The sequence below is a fragment of the Pecten maximus genome, chromosome 15 (genome assembly GCF_902652985.1).
Source record: "Pecten maximus chromosome 15, xPecMax1.1, whole genome shotgun sequence".
NCBI lineage: Eukaryota > Metazoa > Mollusca > Bivalvia > Pectinida > Pectinidae > Pecten > Pecten maximus.
In genome coordinates, this window is record NC_047029.1 from 10,237,368 (window position 1) to 10,251,787 (window position 14,420).

Below are 14,420 nucleotides of genomic sequence, written 5' to 3' on the forward strand. Positions count from 1 at the left end.
AGAATTACGGCATATGTATATATGTCTATACATAAAAGTGAAGTGATCCCAGTGATGTCGCGTGGATAGAACTACATCGTGGAATCCTCAAGATGTTGTACCGTTTGTGTTTCCTTCTCTTCTGTAAGTATATCTATAGTTAAAATATTGTCATCAAATTCGAAATTATCTAATATTGTCTATATATATACTGTCCATGATACACGTCACACCAATAACTACCACATCAAGCTTAATCCAACAATCTACAAGTTTACTTTGTCTGAATATGGATTTATACATATGATTTTAATTATATTTAACTTTGTGGTATGGATAACCATTTCTATAAAGAATGTTCCGGTTAGGAGACATTTATGCTATGTATTTAATCCGTTTATCACCTTTTTGAATATGCGATACCGGCATGTGTCTTGTCGGTATACAATACCTGTCAGTCCGCTCGAGGAATGTAATTCTTCTGTGTAACGACAGCGATAGTCAAATCCTTATTTATTATATCTACTAGTTAATTGTATTGTAACGATAAACAGCGCATGGCATCTTAACATACATTCCTTCAATAATTACAAATACATCATTTGGTCTAAAGTCATGATCTTATAAGTACATTTTTGTAGCACGATATATCATGAATATTCATGTATAAATCAGCACACACAAGCACATTAATATAGCTTGTTATTTCTCCGATATATAAAAACAATAACAAAGGCATGTCCTAAATATGTCAAGGGAACCATATCCAACAAAATATATGACGTTGTTTAACTTGACAGATTGAATAGCTGAATGAAATACCTCACACATGGCTAAATTTCTTTCTTTTCAGGTAATAAATTATGTTTAAGTATGGACTGCTATGGTATATCAATACTTTCCATATTAGTTTTTTTACCTTTGTATTCGAAAACAAATCATTTGCATAACATGTCATTTGCATAAACAAACCACTCTCATTTAAATTCTTTATGAATCGAACACATCTGCATTTGAATTTTCTTGTAGGAAAGTGAAAAGCGCTGCATTAAACAATATTTGCCACAGAAACTACATTTTGCAGCAAAAAAATATTTTTATACACGGATACAATTCATATTTCCAACCAAATATCCCATTTTTTAAATAATGATTAATTCGAAAATACTTAATTGACTTTTACATACACGTATAATGAATTGCTTACGATACAACGAGTTTATAAGATTTACCGGATGTGATATTGTCACAAATTCTATACAATAATACAAGAAGCGAGAACTATGTTATCTATAAGAATATATAGAGGATATCTAACAGTGTCTTCAGTAATACCAAATATATTTCACGAGTGGGGCTAATATTTTGATATTTTTCACGAGTGCGCAAATACCAAATATATTACTGAAGACACTGTTAGATATTCTGTTTATTACATTTTTTATCAACGAGAAACGTACCCCGTATGCTAACTAGGCCTACAGCGATAATTTGTTAACAAAAAAAGTAGTTCCCCCTGTCCAGGTGCTGACATATATGTCGGGCTTTCTGATTGGTCAATTATTTTTGTATTTTCTAATCATTAATTTGATTGGTCAAATCAGCAAAAGTGATATTCTAGTGAAAAATATGATAAAAAATATCACTTTTATAGAATGAATAATTTTTGATATTTCACTGGTAAAAATGTAATAAATTTTATTTCTTATATTTTTGTAATTCGTTCCGTACATTAGTGTTGTGATGAGATTTTATAATTTGAAGTAACAGCAAGTGGTTCTTGTTGAACTTGCCATCATGTATGGATATTAAAGTTACCAGAACAATATGTAATCGAGCCTCATAGAAGCGTTCATCGGTATATGAACATCACAGTTGTACCACAATTAGCCTAGCCTCTAACTACAATCCACCTATGGTATACCACTCTATCTATTATTAGTGTACACCCCAAGGCAAGGACAGATTTCAAAGAAAGCTAAGGATCTATGTTTTCGTATACAAATATGCATTACCTAATTTCACTTCATTGTTGTACATCTTTGGTTGTTTATCCCACTTTGACCACTTTACAGACCAATTAGGTTATCACGTGATTCCTTTAGGGAACAAACATTTCAATATGGCGTAATGCACTTTAATGGTAAAATTATGGAAACCTGTAATTTTGAAGTAACGATAGAGTTTAAACTTTACAGGTTCACAGAGACAAAACGTTTAAAAGACCCCTTTCCAGGACGGAAGGCAGATACACAAAGGCGTTTTTCAATTTGCCAAGTCATTATGAAACATATCGTGGTCATCTGAGATAAACAAAATAGAAAACAAACAAACAACACCGATGTAGTAATCGGTCAAATAAATGTACATGTATGCACTTTTCTGACTGGCATGCCTTCGACAAAGGAATAAAAACAACCTGTGACGGCGAGCAAACGTCTAAAACATTAAGGTGACGTTCAAACATTCCAGTGATTCTGCATAGAGGTGTCTAAAACACCAGTTTCCGTTGTCATGCACAATTTGCAAACGAAGGCCTTATATACATGATAACAACTCAATAAGTTTGTGCAAATAGGTAAAGTTAGCTATCACAATAGGTACATTTTGTATACATACATGTAAAATGTATATACATATATCCTCTCACTTGTCACTTCTATTAAAATGAGAACACAAAATGTCAAGGATAATTGTTTTCTAGTAATTTAGTTATAGTCTGGTGGGGTAATGTTCTGATTCTCTGATTTCCTGAATATGGAGTGTAAGGTTGAAGTTCCAAGGTTTGGAGTGTAAACCTGTCGTCTCAAGGTTTGGAGTGTAAAACTGACGTCCCAAGGTTTGGAGTGTAAAGCTGACGTCACAAGGTCTCGAGTGTAAAGTTGAAGTCCTAAGGTTTGGAGTGTAAAGCTGACGTCCCAAGGTTTGGAGTGTAAAGCGGACGTCCCAAGGTTTCGAGTGTAAAGCTGACGTCACAAGGTTTGGAGTGTAAAGCTGACGTCACAAGGTTTGGAGTGTAACCCTGACGTCCCAAGGTTTGGAGTGTAAAGCTGACGTCCCAAGGTTTGGAGTGTAAAGTTGATGTCCCAAGGTTTGGAGTGTAACCCTGACGTCCCAAGGTTTGGAGTGTAAACCTGTCGTCTCAAGGTTTGGAGTGTAAACATGACGTCCCAAGGTTTGGAGTGTAACCCTGACGTCCCAAGGTTTGGAGTGTAAAGCTGACGTCCCAAGGTTTGGAGTGTAAAGTTGATGTCCCAAGGTTTGGAGTGTAACCCTGACGTCCCAAGGTTTGGAGTGTAAACCTGTCGTCTCAAGGTTTGGAGTGTAAACATGACGTCCCAAGGTTTGGAGTGTAACCCTGACGTCTCAAGGTTTGGAGTGTAAACCTGTCGTCCCAAGGTTTGGAGTGTAACCCTGACGTCCCAAGGTTTGGAGTGTAAACCTGTCGTCTCAAGGTTTGGAGTGTAAACATGACGTCCCAAGGTTTGGAGTGTAAACCTGACGTCCCAAGGTTTGGAGTGTAAACCTGTCGTCTCAAGGTTTGGAGTGTAAACATGACGTCCCAAGGTTTGGAGTGTAAAGTTGATGTCCCAAGGTTTGGAGTGTAAAACTGACGTCCAAAGGTTTGGAGTGTAAACCTGACGGCCCAAGGTTTGGAGTGTAAATCTGACGTCCCAAGGTTTGGAGTGTAAATCTGACGTCCCAAGGTTTGGAGTGTAAACATGACGTCCCAAGGTTTGGAGTGTAAACATGACCTCCCAATGTTTGGAGTGTAAAGCTGACGTCCCAAGGTTTGGAGTGTAAACCTGTCGTCCCAAGGTTTGGAGTGTAAACCTGTCGTCCCAAGGTTTGGAGTGTAAACATGACGTCCCAAGGTTTGGAGTGTAAACCTGACGTCCCAAGGTTTGGAGTGTAAACCTGACGTCCAAGGTTTGGAGTGTAAACCTGACGTCACAAGGTTTGGAGTGTAAACCTGTCGTCACAAGGTTTGGAGTGTAAACCTGACGTCCAAGGTTTGGAGTGTAAACCTGACGTCACAAGGTTTGGAGTGTAAAACTGACGTCCAAAGGTTTGGAGTGTAAACATGACGTCCAAGGTTTGGAGTGTAAACCTGACGTCCCAAGGTTTTGAGTGTAAAGCTGACGTCCCAAGGTTTGGAGTGTAAACCTGACGTCACAAGGTTTGGAGTGTAAACCTGTCGTCACAAGGTTTGGAGTGTAAACCTGTCGTCACAAGGTTTGGAGTGTAAACCTGTCGTCACAAGGTTTGGAGTGTAAACATGACGTCCAAGGTTTGGAGTGTAAACCTGACGTCCCAAGGTTTTGAGTGTAAACCTGACGTCCCAAGGTTTTGAGTGTAAACCTGACGTCCCAAGGTTTGGAGTGTAAACCTGACGTCCCAAGATTTGGAGTGTAAAGTTGACGTCACAAGGTTTAGAGTGTAAATCTGAGGTCCCTAGGTTTGGACTGTAAAGTTGACGTCACAAGGTTTAGAGTGTAAACATGACGTCCCAAGTTTTGTAGTGTAAACCTGATGTCACAAGGTTTGGAGTGTAAACATGACGTCCCAAGGTTTGGAGTGTAAACCTGACGTCCCAAGGTTTGGAGTGTAAACCTGACGTCCAAGGTTTGGAGTGTAAACCTGACGTCACAAGGTTTGGAGTGTAAACCTGTCGTCACAAGGTTTGGAGTGTAAACCTGACGTCCAAGGTTTGGAGTGTAAACCTGACGTCACAAGGTTTGGAGTGTAAAACTGACGTCCAAAGGTTTGGAGTGTAAACATGACGTCCAAGGTTTGGAGTGTAAACCTGACGTCCCAAGGTTTGGAGTGTAAAGCTAACGTCCCAAGGTTTGGAGTGTAAACCTGACGTCACAAGGTTTGGAGTGTAAACCTGTCGTCACAAGGTTTGGAGTGTAAACCTGTCGTCACAAGGTTTGGAGTGTAAACCTGACGTCCCAAGGTTTGGAGTGTAAACATGACGTCCAAGGTTTGGAGTGTAAACCTGACGTCCCAAGGTTTTGAGTGTAAACCTGACGTCCCAAGGTTTTGAGTGTAAACCTGACGTCCCAAGGTTTGGAGTGTAAACCTGACGTCCCAAGATTTGGAGTGTAAACCTGACGTCACAAGTTTTGGAGTGTAAACGTGACGTCACAAGTTTTGGAGTGTAAACCTGACGTCCCGAGGTTTGGAGTGTAAACCTGACGTCCCAAGGTTTGGAGTGTAAACATGACGTCACAAGTTTTGGAGTGTAAACCTGACGTCCCGAGGTTTGGAGTGTAAAACTGACGTCACAAGGTTTGGAGTGTAAACATGACGTCCCAAGGTTTGGAGTGTAAACATGACGTCCCAAGGTTTGGAGTGTAAACCTGACGTCCCGAGGTTTGGAGTGTAAACGTGTCGTCCAAAGGTTTGGAGTGTAAATCTGACGTCCCAAGGTTTGGAGTGTAAACCCGAAGTCCCAAGGTTTGGAGTGTAAACCTGACATCCCGAGGTTTGGAGTGTAAACCTGAAGTCCCAAGGTTTGGAGTGTAAAGCTGACGTCCCAAGGTTTGGAGTGTAAACCTGAGGTCACAAGGTTTCGAGTGTAAACCTGACATCCCGAGGTTTGGAGTGTAAACGTGTCGTCCCGAGGTTTGGAGTGTAAACCTGACGCCTAAGGTTTGGAGTGTAAACCTGAATCCCAAGGTTTGGAGTGTAAACATGACGTCCCAAGGTTTGGAGTGTAAAGCTGACGTCCCAAGGGTTGGAGTGTAAATCTGACGTCCCAAGGTTTTGAGTGTAAACCAGAAGTCCCAAGGTTTGGAGTGTAAACCTGAAGTCCCAAGGTTTGGAGTGTAAAGCTGACGTCCCAAGATTTGGAGTGTAAACCTGACGTCCCAAGGTTTGGAGTGTAAATCTGACGTCCCAAGGTTTGGAGTGTAAACCCGAAGTCCCAAGGTTTGGAGTGTAAACATGACGTCCCAAGGTTTGGAGTGTAAACCTGACGTCCCAAGGTTTGGAGTGTAAACCTGACGTCCCAAGGTTTGGAGTGTAAACCCGAAGTCCCAAGGTTTGGAGTGTAAACGTGACGTCACAAGGTTTGGAGTGTAAACCTGACGTCACAAGGTTTGGAGTGTAAACCTGACGTCCCAAGGGTTGGAGTGTAAACGTGACGTCACAAGATTCAGAGTGTAAACCTGACGTCCCAAGGTTTGGAGTGTAAACGTGACGTCCCAAGGTTTGGAGTGTAAACCTGACGTCCCAAGGGTTGGAGTGTAAACGTGACGTCACAAGATTCAGAGTGTAAACCTGTCGTCTCAAGGTTTGGAGTGTAAAACTGACGTCCCAAGGTTTGGAGTGTAAAGCTGACGTCCCAAGGTTTGGAGTGTAAACCTGATGTCACAAGGTTTGAAGTGTAAATCCGAAGTCCCAAGGTTTGGAGTGTAAAGCTGACGTCCCAAGGTTTGGAGTGTAAAGCTGACGTCCCAAGGTTTGGAGTGTAAAGCTGACGTCCCAAGGTTTGGAGTGTAAACCTGACGTCCCAAGGTTTGGAGTGTAAACCTGTGTCACAAGTTTTGTAGTGTAAACCTGACCTCCCAAGGTTTGGAGTGTGAACCTGACCTCCCAAGGTTTGGAGTGTAAAGCTTCGGTTCAAAGTATTCATCACCTCTATAATAATACTTGATATCAACACCTCTCTGATGGTACATAGTCACAAAACTCTCTAATAGTACTTTGTATTGAAAATCGCATCAGATGTTCCTTGATTTTAATATCATTAAAGTTTTTCTTGCGATTTTCTGACGTGCTTCTCCAATACTTACATATATATATCTATATGACTTTATATAACACAAACAATAAAAGTTATCTTTACTGACGAAGTAATACATAAAGAAAATGAAAAACTCGTATTTCGTCGCAAAATGGCGATTCTTCAGATAAAATATCAAAACAAAAACTGATTACCAATGCTGATATCCAGGAATCACCAATGCACCCAAGGGTAGGAGAAAGTGGGGGAAACGGGAAAACAAACAAACAAACAAACAACAAACAAAAAACAACAAAAAAACAAAAACAAAAACAAAAATGAGGGAAAACGGAAACACTTAAAACTAACAGTAACATCATTTAACAATTTTGATAATTTCTGGACAGCAACATTAGAATTTATTATCTGAAGAATCGTCCAGAATATGAGAGAAGTACTTTTAAAAGACGTGTTGAAATTTTTATTTTCTTTATGATTTAGTATACCTGTATGTGTTGAGTGGTTCAGTGACTATCACGTTGTGCTTGGTTTCGTTTTTTGAATGTTTCCATTTTCCTTCATTCTCCTACTCTGGATGCATTGGTAATTGCTGGATATAAGAATTGTTAATCGATTTATTCAGTTTTTGCATTTACATCTGATCTTTATCTTATTTCCAAAACAACATCAATTTCGAACAAGTATATATCTGGGAAATTAATCATAAGATTTGTTTTAAGAGTACATTTCACCAACAAAAATAGGGTAAAAAATGGGTGATGGGTGCCGTAGATCGTGAGTTCGAGGCCCGGTCAGGGCACGAGTCAAAAAGTTGTCTTCCTTCGTCATTTGTGTTACTATGTTATAATATACACTAAATGTTAGTGATCCGAAGGTATAGATTTGAAATTCCTGTCATAGTTTTAATGTGTTGAATACAATATATATGCGTATATATAAATTACCAAGTTTATACTCCCTTTTAGTCCAACACAATTTATGGCTCTGTTTATTCTGTTCCCTATACTTATGTTGCTTTATAAACAAATGCATGCATATTTCAATGGATTTACACACCTGCATGTGGTCATATAATTTATTACCATAATAAAACAATGACATTTTATTTAAGCTTTAAAGCAATTAAAAGGGGTTTCCGCGTTTATTGTGTTGTAGGTTACGTCACTCTAGTTCCTCTGTTTATTGTGTTGTAGGTTACGTCACTCTAGTTCCTTTGTTTATTGTGTTGTAGGTTACGTCACTCTAGTTCCTCTGTTTATTGTGTTGTAGGTTACGTCACTCTAGTTCCACTGTTTATTGTGTTGTAGGTTACGTCACTCTAGTTCACTGTTTATTGTGTTGTAGGTTACGTCACTCTAGTTCCATTGTTTATTGTGTTGTAGGTGACGTCACCCTAGTTCCTCTGTTTATTGTGTTGTAGGTGACGTCACTCTAATTCCTGTGTTTATTGTGTTGTAGGTTACGTCACTCTAGTTCAACTGTTTATTGTGTTGTAGGTTACGTCACTCTAGTTCCACTGTTTATTGTGTTGTAGGTGACGTCACTCTAGTTCACTGTTTATTATGTTGTAGGTTACGTCACTCTAGTTCCTTTGTTTATTGTGTTGTACGTCACTCTAGTTCCACTGTTTATTGTGTTGTAGGTTACGTCACTCTAGTTCCTCTGTTTATTGTGTTGTAGGTTACGTCACTCTAGTTCCATTGTTTATTGTGTTGTAGGTTACGTCACTCTAGTTCCACTGTTTATTATGTTGTAGGTTACGTCACTCTAGTTCACTGTTTATTATGTTGTAGGTTACGTCACTCTAGTTCACTGTTTATTGTGTTGTAGGTTACGTCACTCTAGTTCCATTGTTTATTGTGTTGTAGGTGACGTCACCCTAGTTCCTCTGTTTATTGTGTTGTAGGTGACGTCACTCTAATTCCTGTGTTTATTGTGTAGTAGGTTACGTCACTCTAGTTCCATTGTTTATTATGTTGTAGGTTACGTCACTCTAGTTCACTGTTTATTGTGTTGTAGGTTACGTCACTCTAGTTCCACTGTTTATTGTGTTGTAGGTTACGTCACTCTAGTTCCCCTGTTTATTGTGTTGTAGGTTACGTCACTCTAGTTCCACTGTTTATTGTGTTGTAGGTTACGTCACTCTAGTTCACTGTTTATTGTGTTGTAGGTTACGTCACTCTAGTTCCACTGTTTATTGTGTTGTAGGTTACGTCACTCTAGTTCCTTTGTTTATTGTGTTGTAGGTTACGTCACTCTAGTTCCACTGTTTATTGTGTTGTAGGTTACGTCACTCTAGTTCCACTGTTTATTGTGTTGTAGGTTACGTCACTCTAGTTCCACTGTTTATTGTGTTGTAGGTTACGTCACTCTAGTTCCTCTGTTTATTGTGTTGTAGGTTACGTCACCCAAGCTGTAACTGAGAAATCTGATACAAAACCTTCTATACAATACGATGAGGCCTGGCTCACCATCAACTCCACAGTGTTGTTTTCTACCTCCATATTCTACATCAACACAGAGTGCTATAAGGTAAGACATTTTGATGGTGTTATAATTCCCCTTCCGGTTAAACCGGGGGAATATAGGTATTTCTCCGGACGTCCTGTAGGTATTACGTAATGCCAAATATTGTTAGCGCTGTAGCGGCTTCATTCCCTGCGAAATGTTGATCAAACTACACCCAATGATAAAGGACCAGAACATCTTGGACGCGTTTGAGTTTCTGGGATTTGGGGTCAAGGTCAATGTCACAGTTACTATTTCATCCATTACGCTTGTTTTCTCTGAATATCACAAATTCTCATTTTACATTGCGTGTATATATTAAAAGCATAATTATTATCGACGACAAAATGACGCCAATTTTGATTCTAGTATTCATACAGCTGATTACGACAAGAATAAAACCTGTGATAGATTAAAACAGTACCTCTACTTACTTCAGAAGGGTATAAAGTGTAAGGTATATTTATATAGTATGTTTTTCATTGTGTTTTTCTGATTGTATAGAAATTGCCGCCGAATAAATCATTTCCATGCATCTTTATAAATAACTTGTGGTTTTCACACTGATAAAAACGCTCGGTTACAAATCATATACCATACTGCAGACGCAATATCCATGTACATTATGTATATATTTATGTGTTGCGAAGGAAACAAAGGAGAGAGAAAATAACATTCGAGTCAACCTTTTTAATTGTCCGACATTCAATGTTTCATTAGGCGAATCTTCGGCAACGTGCAGTCTATTTCTAATTTTTTCAAATTTTTATCGTGAATTAAATACACATAATTATCCCCATATCTCTACACAAATTACACACCTTACATAATTTGTTTTATTCATTTTCAATAAAATTTGATCAGATAAAGTTAACAACAATTCTTGTTAAAGAGCAACACTCTAAAAAAACCTCCACAAAGAGCTAATGTGTGTCACAGGGCGCCCCACTTTGTAGGGTTTACAAGAAAAAAACCCAATAGCGTCAACAAAGAACGACCAAGGGTAACAAGCGTCATAATGATTCAGTCACCAGGGCGTAGTCGCTCCGGGAGGCTTAAAAAATCACTACAGTAAATATATGTAGTACCTCAAAGATCCAAATAGATAGGGGCTAGACGATCTCTTACCGGCAAACATGACGACTGTGGTATCTATACGGCCTGTATGACGGCTGTCAAACAGAAAAAAAATTATGGATTAACATTGTGTATTTTGCCACAGGAGATATCATTTATAATCTATTTTAAAGGAGATTATTTATATCTATTGCGTTCTACTTCCATATCAGTAAGACAAATATACAATCCGAATGTACCAGTGACTGTCACCGACAATTTTTTTTTGTTTTTGTTTTTGTTTTTTTGTTAAATTATTATTTGATCTACTGTATGGTTGTTCATTTTCACAGCGGGGCTAATATTTCGCGGTTGTAAGAGTCAGGCCTATTTCGCGGGTATTATTCTGCAGTGTATAAATATTCGGTGGGTGTTTATTTTCGTGCTGTATTTAATGACCGTGAATAAAACGAAATTAAATTCACCGCAAATATAACCAACTTTACAGTATATATATATTTTGTAACTACTCCGACCTTCTGTACAACTATGTATCATTATAAGCTGATGTCTACCAATAAATGATGATAACTTCCTGATTGCAGTGCCCGTATGTGTTATGGGGTGAGGCGCCCGGAGAAATCATCACAACCCTCGTGGTAAATACAACATTCGGAACGAGGCTGAAGTTCCAGAGAAGACAACCTAATGGAGTACAGGAGACGTTTTGCGAGTACGACATGGTGACCTTGACCTAGTTTATAATTTTGTACTAATTAGTGGTGATATAGATATGAGGATATATTTATATGTATATCGTGCTTTCTATTGTTATTCTGTCTTTACTTTTACAAAATACAGAAAATGTCCTAAGTAGTTGTATTTATTATCTTCAATCGGATGTTTATTTTTATAGAATACAGGAAAAGTCTACAGTAAATTGTATTTATTATTTATTTATATAGAATACAGGAATTTTTTTTATAGTAAATTGTATTCATTATTTACTTTTACAGAATACAGGAAAAGTTTAAAGAGAACGGTGACTACATATTGTACCTGAACTATTCGTCATACACCTCAGAACGATGTGACGTTCTTCTAACCAACGACCCACTTCCGGCGGAAATGCGTACGTTCTAAAATATCAAAACTTTATATAATGTATTATACGTGTTATTGTTTAAAGCCTACCTATTATTTGGTGTCACATTATGTATCTAACACTGCACAATGTATAACAAATCCATGGCTTTTGTTGATAACTACTTAAGGATTGACATGAATATGTTTTTATTTGATGGCGGCCCCATAACACAAAAAAATATATCCAAGTTAATCCTTATAATTCAATCCACTGTACACAATCCTTAAAAATTCTACATAATTTATATTGATGGACTTTTCTCTCAGAAATTATTACGACACCTCATCAGCCAATCAAATTCGGCGTTACAAACGGCGACGTCATTTTTAGGTACGTATACGCCGTGGTGCGAAGTACATCTGTCCGGCGTCAACATTTCCCATTCGGCTAACCTCGGCCGATTCCGGTACCCTTCATCAAACAGTTAGATGTAGGTACGGAATCGGCCGAGATGTGACGAGTGAACATTTCCATATCTTCTCAATATCCAAGAAACCCAGAAACCTGATATTAGATATACAGAATTCCATGGTGTTCAGGACTACATAGTCTATATTCAGTCATATATTCAGAGTTCAAATTGGCTGAACGACTGATTTTTTTATTTAAACTTATTTTTATTGTTAGATATAACAACAGGAATAGGACCCAAGTTATCGAAACTTAAAAACGGCTTCATCTCAATAGCCAATAGGTTCAGGGGCCTGATATTGGGCCTCTGCCATGCTGGGATTGAATAAGCCTAGTTAGCCTATTCTTACATTTGAATAAAGTTGTATTCAGCTTATCATCCGTATAAAATGACCTAAATCAACCTGTTGCAATTTAGAAACAGGTTAGCGATACAGGTCCATTAGGCCTCTTGTTAACGTGTCACAGGCAAGATTGAATTTCATCAAATGATCCGGGTTTTTTATTAGTAATCCTCTGTTTCAGCAATCCTGTATGTGTTCCTGGGACTTCTAGCGCTCGCCATACTCGTCAAGGTCGGGGGATACTGCTACAGGTATGTCAATTAATAGATGGAATGATTATATAATAGGATAATACAAAATGTACGTTATATGGCGGTAATATTGATCATGTATTCCATAGATAATATATTTATCTTTTAAATTATACATATGTAATATTTTTTACAAAATTATGTTATAAGTTTTCCAATATTAACTTCCACGAACAACTATAGTGCAACATGGTATATTGGTATATATACATTTGAGTCCACAATCATCAAATCTCCATTAGTCCGTTGTCCGTCGTACGCTCGTCCTTCCGTCATTCTGTAAACAATCACTGTTATCGCTATTTCTTGAGAAGGACAGGAAAGTTCTTTCTCATCCATTCAGTTTTTGACTATGATTGGGAGAACACAATGGCCGACAGGTAGCCATCTTGGATTTTGACATTTGAAATTGTTATCGCAATTTCTTGAGAATTACTGGAAGGATATTTCTCAAACTTTAAATGTAGGTTTCCCTTGGTCCCTAGTTGTGCCCATTTGATTTTGCTTGGGGAAACAAAATGGCCGACAACGGCGGTTATCTTTGATTTAACATTTGAAGTTTGTTTTCACTATTTCTTAAGATGTACCGGTACATATTTTACAAACTTCATATGTAGGTCCCCCTTGCTTCCCCTGGTTCCGTCAGGGTTGGACATCTTTGGTTTTGAAAATTGAAGTTTCTTCAGAAGTACGGAAGTATTTTTTCTCAAATATCATGATAAGGTTCCCTTTGGGGCCTGCATTGCCAAATCGACTTTGAGTCTGATTGTGAAAACAAAATGGCCGAAAGGCGGCCATCTTATATTTTAACATGTGAGGATTTTTTTCCCTTTTACTTGAAAAGTATTAGCGTTATAAAAGTCGAAAGGGGGAAAGAAGGGAAAAGTGGAACATAATCAGTCTTACATAGAACTAATAAAAATACTAATAGTAATTCAATGGTGGGCGCCAAGATCCCTTTTATATATTTGAACCATGATGCTTGAAACATATTCTTTTTGCTTTTTGCACACTTACTACTTGTTACACAAGAGAATTAGTATTACAACACACACGCTAATATTTACACTGCTATCCGATAAGGGTTTCTATTGGCCGCAATCCAGAAGTAGACCTTCTTCTACACGACTCGGACCACGGTCAAGCTTGCTGCACGATCAGGCATTGTCCCTGCTGGCCAAACTATTCACAGACGCATGGCTGGGTGGAACTGGAAAGCTTCAAGTACACATTTAGACATATAACTTTTCCATCATACGCAACATCATTATACTACAACTTTACTGTACTAGTTCACAGGACTAACATACATTCTCAATTGTACACACAGCAACACCATCGACTTGTACAACCATATTCTCTAACACAGTGACGCATTACATACTCATGGCAATAGAGCAATTAGCGGATGCAGGCTTTAAATCAAACTTTAAATCAAAAGAATACTTTTATATTTTCTGAACAATTATACATTGAATACCATTCACACACATAATATAACTATTAACAGAACATGTATACAAAATATATATAAAAAAAAACACTTAATATAATGAACGTTATATCTACCTTACAGACGCATGACGTCATCAGTAAGCATGCAGTGTAGCAATACATACCTACGTCTACTATTATATTTTCTGCATTTTTCAGAATTTCTGAATATTTAGCATCAACTTTTTTTTTGGACATAAGATGTATACAATGATAATGTTCTTATTTACTACTCTAATTTACAGAAAACGTACCCGTACACAGTCCGCCAATATTACTAACCCGGGTCAGAGGTCAAGGCATGATCTGCACGTGACGGTAAGCATTAGACCAAAATTATACCATTGTTTGTTCGTACAGAAACAAACATGTTCCTATCCATACTGAAACTTCATCAACAAAGAACCTTAACCCAGCCTCTCTTGTTTCCAATGCAATCATACCAAATATTTTAAATATTTTAATCTCAATATGGC

General features: G+C 38.0%; 1 protein-coding gene across 2 annotated transcripts in view; it reads left to right on the plus strand.

Moving 5' to 3' along the window:
• LOC117343870 (heparan-alpha-glucosaminide N-acetyltransferase-like) overlaps positions 1–14,420 on the plus strand; it is a 27,787-nt gene continuing 13,367 nt past the window's right edge. Inside the window, exons 1-7 of one of the 2 annotated variants that reach the window (XM_033906415.1) lie at positions 1–123; positions 9,132–9,265; positions 10,903–11,030; positions 11,314–11,429; positions 12,381–12,450; positions 13,534–13,674; positions 14,190–14,262. In XM_033906415.1, coding sequence (XP_033762306.1) covers positions 93–123; positions 9,132–9,265; positions 10,903–11,030; positions 11,314–11,429; positions 12,381–12,450; positions 13,534–13,674; positions 14,190–14,262 — 693 coding nt within the window. In that variant the 5' untranslated portion in view covers positions 1–92. The remainder of the gene's footprint in view (positions 124–9,131; positions 9,266–10,902; positions 11,031–11,313; positions 11,430–12,380; positions 12,451–13,533; positions 13,675–14,189; positions 14,263–14,420) is intronic. The other variant, XM_033906416.1, reaches the window with a different exon arrangement.